This window comes from Podarcis cretensis (genome assembly GCF_951804945.1).
Source record: "Podarcis cretensis genome assembly, chromosome: 8".
NCBI lineage: Eukaryota > Metazoa > Chordata > Lepidosauria > Squamata > Lacertidae > Podarcis > Podarcis cretensis.
In genome coordinates this window covers 43,149,486-43,165,684 of record NC_137177.1, presented here as the reverse complement: position 1 = coordinate 43,165,684, position 16,199 = coordinate 43,149,486, and the positions used below count along the sequence as shown (strand labels likewise).

Below are 16,199 nucleotides of genomic sequence, written 5' to 3'. Positions count from 1 at the left end.
ACCTCTCCTTTTAACAATTTATCGTGCCTGTTTGTTTCAGATGAGGTAAGAAGGAAGATAGCATGCCACCTTATGTGAACTTCTCAAGATTTCATTTGAACTGGGGGCTGAGGCCAAGCATCTGCTTGTGATGGAAAGTTTCAATAGTAGGTTTTAGGTAGCAAAAACAAGGTTCAAATCCCTTCTCAGCCACAAATCTCACTGGGCTGGTCACTCTTATAGGCTAACCTACTTTACACAGCTGTTGTGGGAATAAAATGGGGAGGAAAAACACATGCAGCTCTGAGTTTCTTGGAGGAGTATAGACAATCTTTCCATGAATTTGTTTAGCTAGAAAATCTGTGCTCTCCTTTAATAAGTTAATTCAATCAATGTCACAATAGACCAAATTTTCTGAAACCAGTGGGTTGTATCCAATTAAGCTCTACTCAGAATTGACCTATTGAAAGAAGGGGGCACAAGTTAGTTGTGTCCACTAAGTTCCAAAGGTCTACTCTGAGTAGGACTTTGTTGGATGGAACCCAACATTTTTAGCAGCCATTCTATGTGGTTGTACCCGATGGAGAGAAGGGAAGCAGGGTGACCCTCATCAGCTCCACTGAAAGACCAGCTCCATTTTGTTCCTCCTCTCCATTTAGGCTGGTTATTGAAAACTACTATATACTTTTTAAAATGTGTCAAGTTTGTTTTCTTCCCTCCTCATTTCCTTTTCTTTTGGTGTGTCTTTTTGATTATAAGACTGGGTAGGGTTTGTCTTATTTTTATTGGTGGTGGGGAGTTCTTTGTTCACCTCAAGTTGAAACAAACTGCAGTAAAGTACACTATCCTTTACTATCCCAAAGGCATAAATCCTGTACACAAACACAGCAAGGGGAGAGTAGTTCAGGAGTAAGGTGTGTGTTACTTAAATTGCCTTCCATTGGGCCTGTCCACTTGGCTCTTGGAAGGTTGGCCAGATAAAAATCTGGCCCTAGGACCACCAAAGGTTCCCCAGCTCTGGACTAGAGTGCCCTGCCAGTCAATTATGTAGCCCCACTGGTATGGCAACTACCAGTTGGAAATATTCTCCTCATATTATCATTTAGCAAATTGGGGAGGTGTGTTGTGTGTGTGGTTTGATGTATTACGGTATTTTAATATTTTTTTGGAAGCCACCCAGAGTGGCTGGGGAAGCCCAAACAGATGGGCGGGGTATAAATAAATTATTATTATTATTATTATTATTATTATTATTATTATTATTATTGTTGTTGTTATTATTATTGTTATTATTATTGTTATTATTATTGTTATTATTATTGTTATTATTATTGTTATTATTATTATTATGTGCTGGGTCTAAGATTGGAACCAGTGACAGCCTGATTTGCAGCCCAGTCTCTTTGCTGCTTTAGTAGACCATGCCTGGCAAGTCATTGCAGAATTTCTCAAAAGGGTTTCTGATTCTGCCTTCCTCCAATCCCCCACCCCAATCCCTTTGTACCTCTTTCTTCAAAAGCCAGTTGCGAAAGTGACTTAGTTCCAGATGAATGATTTGCGTTTACTGTCTTCTGGCCACGAAGAGTTACGGAGGCTTGCTGGCCTATATGACTGCCATCATTCCTTTGATATGTTTACTCCCTTTGCAAGTCAAAACAAGTTTCTCTCTCTGCTGGCTTGCTCTCTGTAGCCTTCATAGTTATCAACCCTGATGCACTCGTTACTATTGTCCATGGCCAATTAGTATTTACGCTTTTCTGATGCTGTGAGAAGCATAAAACCCCATGATCATGATAAGCGGGAGAGGCTTTGAAGATAATGCTTGATAAAGTCTCTTCTCTTAATGCAGAGGGAGGGAGGGGAAAGGCCTACAGAATGATTTTAAAGCTGCCCCAGAGTCAAACTAATAAGACCAAAACCAGTTGAAAACTGAATGTGAAACTACCATGGAACAATTGCTGTTGCCCGTGGTTTCCAACAAATGGCATTGAGAAGCATACTATCTCCAGCCGTGGAGGCAGAACAGAATCACCATGGACTGCTGACCTTGACAGCTGCGTTCTCCCTTCGTTGCTGTAGGTCGCTGGAAACCACAGGAGTGGAGAGTGGTGCTGTGCTCAGGCTCTGCTTGCCGGCATCCCATAGGCATCTGGTTGGCGACTGTGAGAACAGGATGCTGGACTAGATGGGTCACTGGCCTGATCAATCAGGCTCTTATTTATTTATTTATTTATTTATAATTTCATTTACACCCCCACCCTTTCTTTTCTCCAAGGAGCTCAAGGTGGCATACATGGTTCTCTCCCTCCTCATTTAATCCCCACAACAACCCTGTGAGGTAGATTTGAGCTGAGAGGCAGTGGCTGGCCCAGGGTCACCCAGTGAGTTTCGTGGCCAGCTGGGAAATCAAACCCTGCCCTCTCGTCTCCCTGCCCTCTCGTGTCTTTATACTAAGCACAGAAACATAGGAGATGTAATGCATTTTAAAGATTAAAAATCTGACTATACCATCATAGCTGACTTTACCATCAAAGCCCTGCTGCTGGTTGTGCAAAAGCTAAAATCTTCCCCTTAGCGTTGATGGGCAGCATTGAGCAACAGTATGTCGTCCCAGTAGATCATGCTGACCCCTTAAATACGCCTGAAAGTGAATTTGAGTGCTGCAAAGAACTGTTAGCCTGGATATGTTTGCCTTGCATGCATAACACCACACCCCTCCTTCCCCTCTCCCACAATCTAAGCTTCAGTGGCCAAACTTGTTTCCTGTTGAAAACAATGCTCTGAATCATACTTCTGAAGCAACAGTAAAACGAAAGCCCGGGGGGGGGGTTCTTGTTTGCATATCAGTCCACCTCCCAGCCTTTGCATCTAGACGGGATACAAGTATACCAGGGGTGGGGGACCCCCTTCAGCCCAAGGGCTGCATTCCTTTCCAGGGGCACATGCCAGTGCTGGGTGGGGATGGAGGCAAAAGTAGGCGGAGCAACAAATACACATATTACTGTTGTACAGTAGTCTAGTTTCTACACACTGCACTCTATCCTCCATCCAGACAAGCAAAAAGCTGTATCAGAGTTCAAGGACAAATTGCAGCCAGGCAAAAGGGTGCAAAGCAAGGTCAACAGAAGGTGTGGCTGAGGAGGGGGAGTTGACTGAGGAGACTCCTGAGAGCTAGACAGAGAGGACTGGAGGTTCCCTAAACATGTTGTATACCTTGACTTCCGGCATTTCATAGACTGAAGCAGGTACAATAAGTGAGAGCTGCAACATAATGTTGCAGTATGAAGTGCTCCTGCTTTCCAGGAATTCCATTCCACCACTCACCCCTATTTTCCTCCCTTAAACCCTGGCAGTTCCCCCAAGCCAGGTGCTGGGAACCTTTGGCTCTCTAGATGTTGCTGAACCCAGCATGCATGGCCAGTGGCTAGGGACAATGAGAGTTGCAGCAAAGGTTCCCCACACCTACCCATGACTTCTGATACCTCCATCTTTTTTCTTTCTTTTTTGTGAATGGTGGTGCTGTTTTAGTTACACAAACAGAGACCTCATGCCAAGGATCACTTCCCAACCCCCGACCGCACTATTACAAGTTGCAGAAGGCTCTGTCCCATCTGCATTATGAGTTTACTTTGTCAACACGTATCCTTCACTGATTTCAAAGCTCAGGGGGTGTTTGTTCATCTGGGAAATGATATCTTGGCAGTGGCGGGTGTGTGTGGCAATTGTCATACAATCTGTTATCCACAGTTCAAAATGTACCTCAGCAGCCAGCTGTGGAGTGCGTGAAAGGGCAGGCTGTGCATTGCATGGTTCCTTGGGGTTTATGTGTGTTCATGCGCATGTATTGCTATGGATGTGTGCTACTCACAAAAGGCCTCTGTCCTCCCACTAAATCTCTTAGCTTCTAGGTCGGAGTAGGGAAACCTGTAGCCTTACAAAAGTTGTTGTTGGACTCCAACACCTATCAACCCTAGCTGGCATGGCCAGTGGTCAAGGATGATGGGAGTTGTAGTCCAGCAGCATCTGGAGGGAAACCCTGTTGCACAGGAGCTGGGAAAGCAGCTAACTCTAGAGGCCCTGTGGGCAACTCTATAATTTTATGTTTCTAGTTGGCTCTGCTTGTCACTGGATCTGGGTCCATCTGTCCTATCCTGTGGTTCCCAGCAACTGTCATGCCATCTCTTACAGTGGAGTTAAAACACAGCCATCATGGCTGTTAGCCTGTGACAATCTATCATCCATTAAATTTATCTGATTTTAAAGGCATCCAAGTTGGTGGATATATACTTATATATATTAAAGCATCAGGCAGCACTTCAGACAAGTTTGTTCTAGATCCCAGAAGGATGCAGTTAATCACTATGATCATGTATTTATTACAGTGACTAATTACACTTCTAAATATTCCACACTTTGCATTCTAAAAGTGCCCCTAGCTACCATACCCTTTTATTCGCATCGGGAGGTGGGAGCAGAAGCACTTTGCTTTAAGAATTTAACATGTATGTTATGTTAGTACATATATTTGCAGATAGGTAAAGGTAAAGGTACCCCTGCCCGTACGGGCCAGTCTTGACAGACTCTGGGGTTGTGCGCCCATCTCACTTAAGAGGCCAGGGGCCAGCGCTGTCCGGAGACACTTCCGGGTCACGTGGCCAGCGTGACATCGCTGCTCTGGCGAGCCAGAGTCGCACACGGAAACGCCGTTTACCTTCCCGCTGGTAAGCGGTCCCTATTTATCTACTTGCACCCGGAGGTGCTTTCGAACTGCTAGGTTGGCAGGCGCTGGGACCGAGCAGCGGGAGCGCACCCCGCCGCAGGGATTCGAACGAATTTGCAGATACTGATTTTTAATTATAGTGAATTTGATGGATATTGGAAGTGTACATTCTATCCTATTGATGCATAAGACTATGTCTACTGATGGAGCAGATGTTATTCTATGATTCTTAAGCCTCCCTTGTGAGAAGGAAGTTGGAAAGAAAATGCTGGGCTTTTTAGTCCTTGGAATCAGCCAACAAAGTCAGTTATTACGTTTAAAAGGAACCCCAAATTTATGGGATGAAATATATCGTATTTTTCGCTCCATAAGACACACCTTTTCCCTCCTAAAAAGTAAGGGGAAATATGTGTGTGTCTTATGGAGCGAATGCAGGTGGGAGGGAGGCGGGAAAAGCCCCCAAGAGCCGAAAACACATTCCATGCAGCTCTTTTCCCCGAGGAGGGGGAAAGCCTGCAAGCGCCGCACACACGCTCCACGTGGCTCGTGAAAGGGAGCGCTGAGCAGATCCTGTATGCATCGCAGGATCTGCTCAGCGCTCCCTTTAATTTTTTTTTCTTTCTTGCATTCCCCTTCTAAAAACTAGGTGCATCTTATAGTCAGGTGTGTTTTATGGAGTGAAAAATACGGTAGTTTGATTCCCATGCCCAATTAGCAAAGCAAAGGGATGTTGGAGATGCAGTGATGAAGCTGGCAGCATAAGAACCGAAGGTGAGCCTGCTGCATCAGACTAATGTCCCACCTAGTCCAGCATCCTGTTCTCACAGCGGCTGACCAGATGCCTGCAGGAAGCCTGCAAGCAGGAGATGAGCACAACAGCCCTCTGCCCACCTGCGATTCCCAGCAACTGGTATTAATCATTAATACTAAGCAACACGTAAGTGCCAGAGATGAGCAAAAGGTTACGGAGCTTTCCAGAAAAAATATACTCCTGCCATGCTTGTTGCTGAGATCAGAGTCCAGGAATCATTATGCAATGTCCAGAAACGCACTCAACTGACTTTCATCCCTAGGTTGCTAATCCTCTCGGGATTTCCACACTACTTCCCCACCAGAAAGAAACTGATCTGGTTTCTGTTAGGTCTTTCCGAGTTCTGCCTGGCATACATATCAGCCAGAGCTGGAATTGGTTTAATGGGGATCGCCTGCCTCTTTGTCAAAAGCAGGAAGGCTCAGAGAATGCGTGCGCTGTTTGGATCCTTTGCTAGAGCAAGGAACACGAGGGAGAAGCTCCGACTCTTCCCAGGAGAAAGAAACATGCTGTTCTGGCTCCTGCCCTCAGAGACACAGTACTTGGACTCCCGGCTTGAGGAAACCTGAAAGAATCAGCACACGGCCTGAACCTCAGCTCAGAGCACAGGACACACAGTTCAAAGGTCCATATGCAGGTCCATATAGAATATCTTCCCAATAGCTGACACGCCCTTCCCACTCCACTTTTAAAGAGTGGGGCAGAGTATATCATTTGTATGGTTCTTACGCTTAAGCAAGAAGACTAAGCTGCGATCAAGTGCTTCTTTGGCAGTTGCTAAATCTGTGCACGCCAGTGCAAAGAGCAGCAACAGGGCCTGAGTCCAGTTCTCTAGCTGCCTCCATCCATTGGCCAACCGGCTTTTCAGCTCTCTTGGGAAGGTCATTCTCTGAAGGCAGGGTGGAGACTGACTCAACCAACTTTTCCCTCATGGTGTCCTGTGATGGCAGGACAGAGCCCCACCCCTCTCACTGCCTGAACTCCAGTCCTGGGGCCCTCCTCACAGACAGGTCCTGCCCTGCCATTCTATCACAGTTGACAGCACAGGGTCAAAGATGCATACCCCCTTCATTTGTTAATTGTACATTGCAAATGAAAGAATCAACGTACGTTAGGGTAATGTTTTACTTATATCTGTATCTTTTCTTATTTACACACAAATAAGGGCTGCAGCAAACAATTTTTGTATAGAGTGCTCCTGTTCAGGGTTCCAGCCAGCCACGACCTTTTCCAACATACCTTATTCCATTTTCCTTCTCCTCAGTTTTCCCACCCAGTCAGTCATCCAGCATTCCATGCCCACAGAGGACTTTTAGTCTTCGTTGTGCTATTTTTGAGTCTTGCCCTTGCTCCCTTAGGGCTTTGCCCCAAAATATTGCTTGTACTTTGGGTTCCCCTGACCCTGCTGATACCTCTTTTGTGCATGGGTAGTGCCATTTTTGCTACATAAGGAACCACATTCGGCAAATAGGTTCACAACTATTCTGTAGACCAAGGATTGCTGAACTTTCTGAGCCAGTGGGCACATTTGGAATTTTGAGGAAGTGCTGTGGGAGCCAGTTACAAAATGGCTGCCATGGGGCATTTAATAACACAAAATGGCTGCCATGGGTGCATGGCATGATAGCTGCCACATCCAAAAGAAGCAGGATGACACAACTGAGGAGAATGCCCACACTCAGCTGCCCTATCAAAGGTGGGGGGGGGGGAGACACCTATGTCAGTCACTGCAGACTCACTCACTGAGATAACCTCTCCTCTGTGTAGGACAGATAGGAAGGTAGGCATCCAGTCCTGGGATCCAATGAAATATGGGCATGTTTAAGGTGGGGTGTCCAATTTAGGAGAGGCTGAATCAGTGCAAACAGGAGTCTCTCATGTATTATAGACTTTTGAGGAGAAATATCTATCTGGCTCAGCTCATTCTTCTATTATCCCAGTGAAATTCAGCTGATCTCTGTTAAGGTATTTCACAGCAACTAAACCTCCTCACAATCTCAGGCCTTCTGTGGAGGCCATGCTCCACAGTGTGACATCATCTTGTAAAGCTAAGCTGGGAGCTGCGAGGAGTGGCAAACCTTTCTGTCATAGCACCACCGTCATGGAATTCCATCCCTAAAGTGACTCATTTGATTTTGCTTACCTTCCAAAGGAGGAGGGAAAACCTCCTCTTCAAGGATGTCACTTGTTAAATATTTGTGCCATGTTTCTGTATTTTAATATCATTTTGTTGTGCCTGTGCATTTTCCTGATATTGGCTTGCTTCACTAGAAACAATTATGCTTTTCTTGGTAAAACAGGAAGTGGCATTAAAATGGCTGTTCTATGGACCCCCTTTATTATCCAGCAATGCCCTTCTTTATGGTCAAAATCCTTCTGCCATATTTATTATTAAGGACATCTATTCAGCAAAGTTCCCCTGAAATGTTAATTAAATGTTTTCTCTTTGGATGTTCAGTTCATGTTATTGTTCCATGTTCAGTGTGGCTGGGGTACTTAGGAGTGAATTACCCTCTAATTAGTCAACTGACGTCTTTTGTAACGTGTGTGTTTGTGTGTTTGTGTGTGTTTGTTTGTTTGTGTGTGTGTGTGTGCTTTAATTGCTTGTTTTCTTTCATCATTTCCCTCCTTTTATTTCTTATATAGTGAAATAGCATAATTTTGTTTCAGGGAAAAGAGGGGCAAAGCAAGGAAACTGGTAACTAAAGCACACATAGGAAGACTGATGGGGAACAGCAGCTGACTAATTAAGGGGCAATTCATCACTAAACATGCAGCTGTACTAATCAATAAACAATAAAACAGGCTGAACCTGCAAACAGAAAGCTTTTGGTTACAGGCGGAGTAGCCCTTAAAAGCTTCAATAGCACTTTGCTTGTTGACACTGGACAAACTGCTCTAGTTGTATTTTTTTACAACCCCACCAATCACCACAAGTCAGGTCTGAAAAGAACACAAGAGGGCCACACAGAAAACAATGGACTGTAGAAATTTGGCAGTGATGTTATCTCTCAGCAAAAAGTGGATGAACAACGGATGCTGATTCCAGAGAAGTGAAGATGCAAATGATGTGTTGAGAAAAATTGGCTAAGATGACTACAAGAGAGACCTGCAACAGCATTTCATGTACAACTCTCCCCACCCCTGCTTTTCTTGCTCAGGGTTGCAGACAGCAAACCATGCTCTCTACCATGACACTATATGGAGGGCACTGTTTTGATTACCTTTGTTTTATAGTATCCTTCATTTCCCCTCTGCCTCTTCTGGGTCCTGCTGCAAGCCTGTCTTTAGATTACAGTTCTGGCTTTTTGGACCTGGGCCAGAAACTGGACTCTCAGTAGTGATCTGTCTTTAAAATGTGACAAGGAAGCCAGTGCTAATGGCTTCAGACAACTAAAGAACCCTGAAAAAGAGCCCTATGCACCATGTTAATCTCCCCAGTGTATTGGTAAGTAACAGTGGACTTAGCTATACAGCTGCAAATAAAAACTTTTAAAGTGTGTTGTAAAGTGCAATATACTAATGTGACACTAGATGGCGATGGTGAGCTATGTCAAATTCAATATATTTTTCAAAACTTTTTTTAAAAAAGCATTTTCACAGTGTTTTTTTTTATATATGTGGAGATTCCACCAGTGACCTGGTTGCCATGAAGCTATCATAGTGGCTCCACTCTACCTGGCAAGTCACTTCTGACCTGCCTGATGTGAAACCATGTTGGTAACATGTATTCTTGCAGAGTACCTGGTATTTTTTTTCCTTTTAGAGGTAGGAGTGATTGAGAGAAGAAGTTGGGGGGTAGGGAGCCCCAAACCACCCTGATAGATTCCATCAAGCTCCACCCACTGCAATGAATGTTATGGCTGAAAGAATGGGAACATGTGGAAGCAAGTGCACCAAACATGCACACAGAGAAAACCAGATAGGAATGTCACACTTGCATATTTGGAAGCACCCTAAAACAAATACACACAGGTTCTGCTATGCTATGCATACAAAACTTCAGTTTTCTGCACGTAAAGGATTTCTACCCTATTATCACTAAAAAAAGTTTCTGATTCAGGTATCTGAACACAAATCAGTGAGCAGTTTTTCAGCACTTGGAAAGATTCTCCAGCCTAGTGCAATCTTGGGAATCGCAGTCAGAGAGAGAGCATTAGATGGACAGGAACGCCTTGGTTTTCTCTATAGCGAATAATGGAATTTGCCAGCTCACTATACAAATGCTTGCCTTACAAACTATCTCTTGGAAACCGATTATGTGCACATAGTAGGACCTGCGTCTAGTAACAAAAACACCAGTAGTTTTGCCTTGCAAGGAAGATGCCATAGGACTTCCTGTTGGAAGGAGGAAATGGGCACTAAAGGCCAAGCGCAAGGGGTGGAAAGGCTCAGCCACAATTCCCTTGAAAGGTTGATCACAGGAGTCTCCATTAGTCAAGAGGGCTTATGGGAGTGTGAAGTACAGTACGGTACTTTATTATCCTTCTGGCTTTGACCTAAGAGTCTGCAAACTCTGAAGAACTTAAATAAACCATCCAGCCCCACCACTTCCTCCTTCTTCATCCAAATATTTTGTTTTGATTGGAATCAAACCTTCTGAAATGCTCTTAAGCTATTGGGATCTATTGGTGCTACAGAACGCAGATTTTCTGTTCCATGTTCCTTTGGCTCACCTTTTGGCATGGGCTCTCAAGAAGCCACATTTCGATGTAAGGTGTTGGGTGCCTCATATCATATGTGAGGGACTAACCTTATTCTTTAGTCAGAATTCCACCCCAGCATGTTACCCGCAATGCAGAATACATTTTCAGCAAGTTAAGAACCAAAGCCAAAAGTGACAGCAACATTTCTCTGCGGTTAAATGCAGAAGTGTCCCAGCTCACTTAGATCGTAAGTGGGTGGTGTTGGTGGTCTGGCTTTAACAGAAAAAGAAGTTTGCAGGTGAGGAGAGGAGGGCTTCCTCACATGCACAACTTACCTCCCCATAGTTTCAGTTCCTATTAAGCTGGAGGTTGTAGACTGGCTGGTATACACAATGGCAGATCCCCATTTTTTACAACATAAACCCCAATTGTTACACAAATGGTTCAAACATGTGTTTTTCTTCTTCCCCCACTACCTGGAGTTGGATCATGCATTCAGATGTTTTCCAAATTTGCCAGTCACATGCTTAAGTGATATCAACTTAAATTTTGTATACAAAATAATTTTGGTCCCTGGTTTCCAAAGAAATTGTTGCAATTGCTAAGGAGTCAATTCAATCATTTCCCCTTCTTGCTCTCCTATAATAATATGGTTATATTAAAATATTTAGTTATCTTTTTATTGGTTGCTGCATCCTTAGCCATCATACAAACATGGGGGGAAATTCAGGACTTGGACCTTATGCTTTGGTACAAGAACGTTTTGAATATTTCTATTTTGGAAAAAGTTACATCTTTGAACATTGCTAGGCACAGCTACACTGGATACTTCTTATGTAATTGGTGAAAATTTATTTTGTACATGAGCAAACACCACTTACAAAAGCAACTTAAACTGGGTTCCTATAAAATCTGGAATGCTTGAGTAATTATTACTATTTTATTACAAAATATGACATCTGATTTGTGCCACCCATCATTCCTGTAGTTCCTATTGGGTTTTTGTTTCCCCCCTCCTCTCCTTTTTCTTTGTGTAATACAGTTTATATTACTCTGAAATAATACAAGCGATTGTAAAAATATTTTGATTTACCAAATCAAGAGGTGACAGGGTTGCACATTGCTGGAAGATGAGTTACACACGTTGAGTGGTATTTTTGTTTCCAGTATTTCAGTAAGGCAACGTTTAGAGGAAGAACAGTGGTCAAAAGGCTCACCACAGATACCGGCTTCCTATGCCTTTTTCTGCAATGGTTGTAACATACCCTGATGCAAAATGTAAGAAAATCAGCTTGTGAGGCTGGGATTTTTGCTTGGTTACTGCATTTCAGCAAACCCACACAGATGTCTAAACTGTCTCAGGTGAGCAGTTTCTCAACCCAAAGTAACTAGGTCAGAGGTAGCAAACATGGTGTCCTCTAAATGTTGCTAGACTACAACTTCCACCACCCTGACCATTGGCCATACTGACTGGGGCTGATGGCAGTTTGGTCCAACGATACACGGAGTGCATTAGCTATGCTTGAACTGTGCAGTCCTACCAAACGGTGAGGTAAATTTCAGCACACATGTGATAAAAACTTACCTATCTGTAGTAACTAATGAGTGGGGGAAATTCCGGAAAGAACACTGTGTTTCGTCATCAGACAGTCTCTGAATTTTAAGTCTAACATACTTTCATTTAGATATACATGAATTTCATTTTACTTGATTTAAAATGAGGGTTATTTGTTTGTTTGTTTTAATGGGCACGTTGTGATTTGCCAAGGAAATCTGACACCTGAAGTTTGTTTTTGCTGTACATGGTGTTATTTGCATCTGAGTGAGGGTGGGGCCAAGACATTATGCCACTTGAGACCAAAGAGACAATGGCATCCACCCACCCACCTCCTCTACTGCCTAGGAAGCGGCCCCAGCACCCTGAAGGTGGTGGGGGATAAAAATGAAGGGCAGAGAGGAGCAGGTGGTAGCAGCAGTGGCCCTGCTCTTCTCCAGGTGGCAGTGCTGCGAATACACAACCTGTGAATACACAACCTGTCTGCAAGGGATTCCCACACTGCAGGGTCAATGTTCCCAGCCTTCATGTCGCAGACATCTTTATAATGCAGTTATAAAGGGCTTTGTACACAAGCACAAAACCAAGTCTAAAGAAACACATCAGAGCACAACAGGTTGTAGAAGGCTGATATGAATAAGATCTCACTGACAAACATTCTTGCAAAAACATTTTTGCCCCACTACACCCTTTTCTATGGAAACATGTTAAGTTTGGGAAATGCATTATTTCATAAAATTGATCAGTAGCAAAATGAATGAGCAAAATTCAAGTCAAATTTGGCAGCTGTGATGGAAGCACATATATTTATATGCACTGCTCTTCATTCATGCTAACATCGGTATGTTAACAGCTTTCATTGTCTTTGTGCTTTTTTTCCTTCAAAAAGGGGAAGTTGTAATGAGTTGTCATGTCCCAAAAATAGTTCCCATGAAGAGTTCTGAATTTGTTTTGATTATAACATGTAAATCAAGAGTTGGGGAACCTCTGGCACCCCAAATGCTGTGGATTCTAATTCCCATCAGCCCCTTCTAGCATGGCCAATAGTTGAGGATGATTTGAGTTGTAGTCTAACAACATGTGGAGGCCCACAGGTTCCCCATCCCAAATTTAAACCATACTGGACAGCGGATCTGTATTATCCATGTGTGCATTAACACCTTGGTGTGTATACCACCTTAGTTTTGCTTGTTAGTCTGCATTTGTTTTAAGGTTGTTGTTTTTTTAAAAAAGAAATCTTAAATGATATTTTAAAATCCAGCATGACGTGAATTTGGAATTTATTTTATGTAAGCTGCCTACCATGTATATTTTTGCAAAAATGTGGGAAATAATAATAATTTTACATATTTATTTGGTATTACATTGGATTAATGTAAGCTGCCTTGTGCGCTTTCTAAAAAGGCAGGGTATAAAATATAATATTTTGATGTTTACATGAGGCTTATTTGGCAATTGTATTATTTTTAAATTGCCTTGTGCACTTAAGTAAAAAAAAGGGTAATAAATAATAGTACTAGTACGACTATTAGTACTACTAATGGGTTGCATTCAGCTAAGTCCTACTCCAAGCAGACCTGCTGAAATTAATGAACCTAAGTTAGTCACGTTTAACTAACTTCAGTGGGTCTATTCTGAGTAGGACTAGCATTTAATATGGCCAATAGTAATAGTGATTAATAATATGACTGATAACAATGCTTGCTGATTTCATATAAAATATATAAAACATTTATAACCCACCTTTCCATTCAAACAATCAAGCTGATTATTACAACAACCGTAAAAAAAAGAAACTCACATTAAAAAGCACCCTCCCACACAAGGTGAGAGATCTTCTTCTTATAATTTATGTTTTATTATAATTTAACAACAATAATAATAAAGAAAAGAAGAAGACCACGATTCATTACACTCCTTCCCCCCGCCCGCCCGCCGCGCCTTCCTTTTTTCCTCCCAGAGCAACAGTCCCCCTCCATCTATACCCCTGAGCTGAACCCCCCCGCCCCACACACTTTGCAGCGCGCGTGCCACAGAGCTTCCGCGCACCCTCGCGGCGCTGACCCCCCTTTCGCCCCCAGTCTGCCTTAAGAGAGGGAGAGAGAGCAGCAGCCCTGCAAAGCGGCTCTTCCAGCTGGCATTGACGTCAGAGCGGGCCGCACATGACCGAGGGGACCAATCAGGCGAGCCTCCGGAGCTGCTCCCGCAACAATCTTTCAGCGAAGCTCGTGTCTCTTCCTTGCCCAGCTGCAGGAGGAGCGGCGGCGGCGGCGGCGAGAAGGAGGAGGAAGAGGCGGCGGCTCCACGCGCCTTTCCTCCCTTTCCCACACCACGCGCACCCATCCACCCGTCTATCCTGACGCGCGCCCAGCCAGCCCTTCCCTCCGTCCCCCGCAACGCGCGTCTGTGGAGCCCATTCAGACGTGCACGGCAAGAACAAGGAAGGAGCCGGGGAGACAGAAACCTTTCACCCATTTCTACTCGCCCCCCCCCACGGCCCCGCGCCTCCCTTCCGCTGCTTCCACTCGCACAAAAGAGGATTCCCACACCCTGCCTCTCCTCGCCTGCCTTTTGGATGAAGCCTGCCTTTTGTCTCCGGCTTCCTGTGCGTCGGGATCGACCTTTCCTTTCCAGCATGGATTTGGGAAACTGAGCAACAAGATCCTCCGCCACCCCCTTCCCCACCTCCGCAGCCCCACAGACCACAGTCAGAAAACAGAGAAAGGGAGGCGAGGATCAAAGCGGCAGCAACAGCGACGCAAGGAAAGAAAGAAGCTTTAATTTTTGAAGTTTCCAATAAGGATTTCTCTCCCCTCCGGTCGCTTCCTCTTTGTGCGGGCGCGCGCGCCTGTCTATTGGGTTTGTTTGGTGGTGCTTTTTTTTTTTTAAGGGGGGTGTTGCTTTTCTCACCCCTCCTCCTCTCTCTTGCTCTTTTGTAGGGGGGTAGAAAAACCCCTGGATTTTGTATATGTTTGTGTGTTTTTCTACGTTTTTGAATTTCCTGGACGATTTCGGGGGAGGAGGTGGGGGGGAGAGCAAGCAGGCGAGTGGTGGGGAGGGGTGGGGAGCCAAAAAATACCCCAGAGGGTAATAATAATAATAATAAAACAAAGAAGCCGAACGGACCGTCTCCCTCTTAAAGCTGTGATGGATTTCAGTAGCAGCTGCGGTGGCGGAGGAAGCGACCATAGACAGATCGAGGAGAGCAAGCCTTTGCTGGGCGAAATGTCTGCAACGGAAGGGAATAAAATGGGGGCCGCGCTGTGCAGGCGAGGCGTCCACTGCAGTGGGATGAGATATAAGCTGCTTCAAGAAGGAGATATCCAGGTTTGTGTCATCAGGCACCCCCGGACATTCCTCAGCAAGATCCTCACCTCCAAATTTTTGAGGAGGTGGGAACCTCATCACTTGACCCTGGCGGATAACAGCCTCACGTCAGCAACAGTAAGTAACACGTTTCTCTCCTCCTATGTGAGAGCTGCCTTCTCCCCCTCCCCCCTGCTCCAAAAGAATAGGATTCTCTCCTTTCTGGGAAGGGAGGGATCTCTCTGTGTGTACTGTATTCACAATCTCGATATTGAAGCGTCGACTTCGTTCTCCCCCTGAGATGTGGTGTCAGGCGAAAATGGTAGCAACGGATGTCCACCCACCCACACGAATGATTCTTGGGTTGTGTATCGGGAGGTTGTGCAAACCTTTCTTTTACAGAGGAAACGTTTCCATGCAGCCTTAGCTGCTCTAAGTGGTTTTGGCTATCTGTCCATGGGGCTTGTAAATGTGGGACTCTCAAAATAATAATGCAGTTTTTTTCCTTTTAAAATCGTTTTTTGTACATTGCACGTCAAATTTTTAAAATAATGCAAAATTTAAAAACCTGCGAGTGCATATGCATGGAAAAATCTGTCTGATCTTATCTAAAGACCAAAACATAAGAGGCAACACTTAGCTGAAGATTGTTTCTACCTTAGGCCAAGTTAATAAAATAAAATCTTACAGAACTCTTCCTGCCCTTGAGCAACTGGGATATCTGATGTTAATGTAGGTTGATGAAGTCTTGTCTTTTAATGACTCTTTTTTTCCTGAGCATATTTGTTAATGAGAATTAGCCCAAAGTAACATCTCATGGTGGAAGGTTGTGTTTTGGGTCTACCGCACCCCCCTCCAAGTACAGCATCTATTTTTCTTTTTTTAAAAACCTTAACCTTTGAAATAATAAAGTGTGCATTGGTTTAGAACTGTGATGTGAAATTAAAGTTGACTTGAAAACCAAACAAATAACTTGTAGAGGAAAACTGTAACCCTTTATATGTCTGTTTATAGGTAAGCCTCATTATTTTCAATGGGACTTACTCCCAGGTAAATGTGTGTAGCAGTGCAGCTGAAGATAATGTATTGAATGTGGAAAGGCATTGCATAGTTTGAATGGATTGATAGGACTTTTGTAATGTTGCTGTGCTGTGCAGTACTTTTACGATGAGTGGTAAAAGT

At 44.1% G+C, this 16,199-nt stretch overlaps 1 protein-coding gene across 1 annotated transcript in view; it reads left to right on the top strand.

The window, feature by feature from the left end:
- The first annotated feature begins 13,904 nt into the window (after positions 1 to 13,904).
- CMIP (c-Maf inducing protein) overlaps positions 13,905 to 16,199 on the top strand; it is a 149,803-nt gene continuing 147,508 nt past the window's right edge. Inside the window, exon 1 of the mRNA XM_079989327.1 lies at positions 13,905 to 15,155. Within this exon, the coding sequence (XP_079845453.1) occupies positions 14,859 to 15,155 (297 nt within the window). The 5' untranslated portion in view covers positions 13,905 to 14,858. The remainder of the gene's footprint in view (positions 15,156 to 16,199) is intronic.